The sequence below is a fragment of the Myotis brandtii genome, unplaced genomic scaffold (assembly GCF_000412655.1).
Source record: "Myotis brandtii unplaced genomic scaffold, ASM41265v1 scaffold89, whole genome shotgun sequence".
Lineage (NCBI taxonomy): Eukaryota > Metazoa > Chordata > Mammalia > Chiroptera > Vespertilionidae > Myotis > Myotis brandtii.
Window position 1 is genome coordinate 3,198,790 of NW_005371645.1, and position 1,094 is coordinate 3,199,883.

A 1,094-nucleotide genomic window follows, 5' to 3' on the forward strand; every position below is an offset into this window, starting at 1 on the left:
ACCCCCGGGGAGCGGCGAGACCCGCCAGGGACGCGAGGCCCACTCGCCTGAGGAAGTACGGCTTGGCGTAGAACCTGAAGTCGACGCCCTGGAAGTAGACGTCGAACTCGGAGACCCGAGCGTGGGGCACGCGGATGGCGACGGTCAGGAAGTCGGGGTCCTGGCTGAGGTCGAACGCCGGCGTGAGCATCGCCGCGGCCCCACTCCAACCCTCGAGAAATCTTCGCTCGCCGCCACCGTTCCGTTACCCCAGCGCTTCCGGATCACGGCGGAAGTGCTCCTACGTGGGAGAGGAAGTCCCGCCCCACCGCTATCTCCATGGAGACGAGACGCTATTGGTGAAGAGATGAGAGAGCTGGGAGCAGGACTTTGTGCATGCACTCAGTGCATAACTTGGAAAAACCAGGGCATGTGTCTGCCTCAGAGGCACCCAACCCTTCGCGGTGCTTAGAGATGATTTTAAAAGCATCGGCTTCCCAGGTAGAGGCCTGCGTTTGAATCCCTTCTCGGCCACTTCCCAGCTGTAAGACTGGGAAAATTACAAAACCTCTCTGTGCTTCAGCTATCTCTTCTATAAAATGAGGCTAACACTAGGACCGAGCCTCACAGAAATACTGTGAGGATAACATCAAATTCTGTAAAGCTCTAAGAACGAACGTACCTGGCAAGTTGTCAATGCTCGGCATGCTGGAGCAGTCACTGGGGCAGCCAAGCAACGTCTTTACTGTGGTTTTCCTTAGTTCTCATCTGTTTGGCTAACAATTCTCCCCACCACTCCTCTCCCCCTCCACCTTTCTCTCCCTCTTCCTCTCTCTTATAGTTCCTTATTTGAATAGAGTTTTTTTATTTGCAGAGAGTCCATCCAACTATTCTCTCTCTCAATTATATATATATATATACATACATACATACACACACACTAATAAAAGAGAAACATGGTAATTAGCGTACGACCGCTACCCTTCCCATTGGCTAATCAGTGAGTATATGCAAATTAACTGTCAGCCAAGATGGCGGCCGGCAGCCAGGCAGCTGGAAGCGAAAATGAGGCTTGCTTGCTGCAGTGACTGCAGACTCCAACGTTCCCCGCCTGC

General features: G+C 52.8%; 2 protein-coding genes across 4 annotated transcripts in view; one reads left to right on the top strand and one right to left on the bottom strand.

Annotated features, from left to right (window-relative positions):
• The window catches only part of SHQ1 (SHQ1, H/ACA ribonucleoprotein assembly factor), a 104,157-nt gene extending 103,874 nt beyond the window's left edge, over positions 1-283 (bottom strand). The window contains exon 1 of one of the 2 annotated variants that reach the window (XM_005885070.2): positions 48-283. In XM_005885070.2, the coding sequence (XP_005885132.1) occupies positions 48-190 (143 nt within the window). In that variant the 5' untranslated portion in view covers positions 191-283. The remainder of the gene's footprint in view (positions 1-47) is intronic. The other variant, XM_005885071.2, reaches the window with a different exon arrangement.
• The window catches only part of GXYLT2 (glucoside xylosyltransferase 2), a 229,219-nt gene that overhangs the window by 770 nt on the left and 227,355 nt on the right, over positions 1-1,094 (top strand). The window lies entirely within an intron of this gene.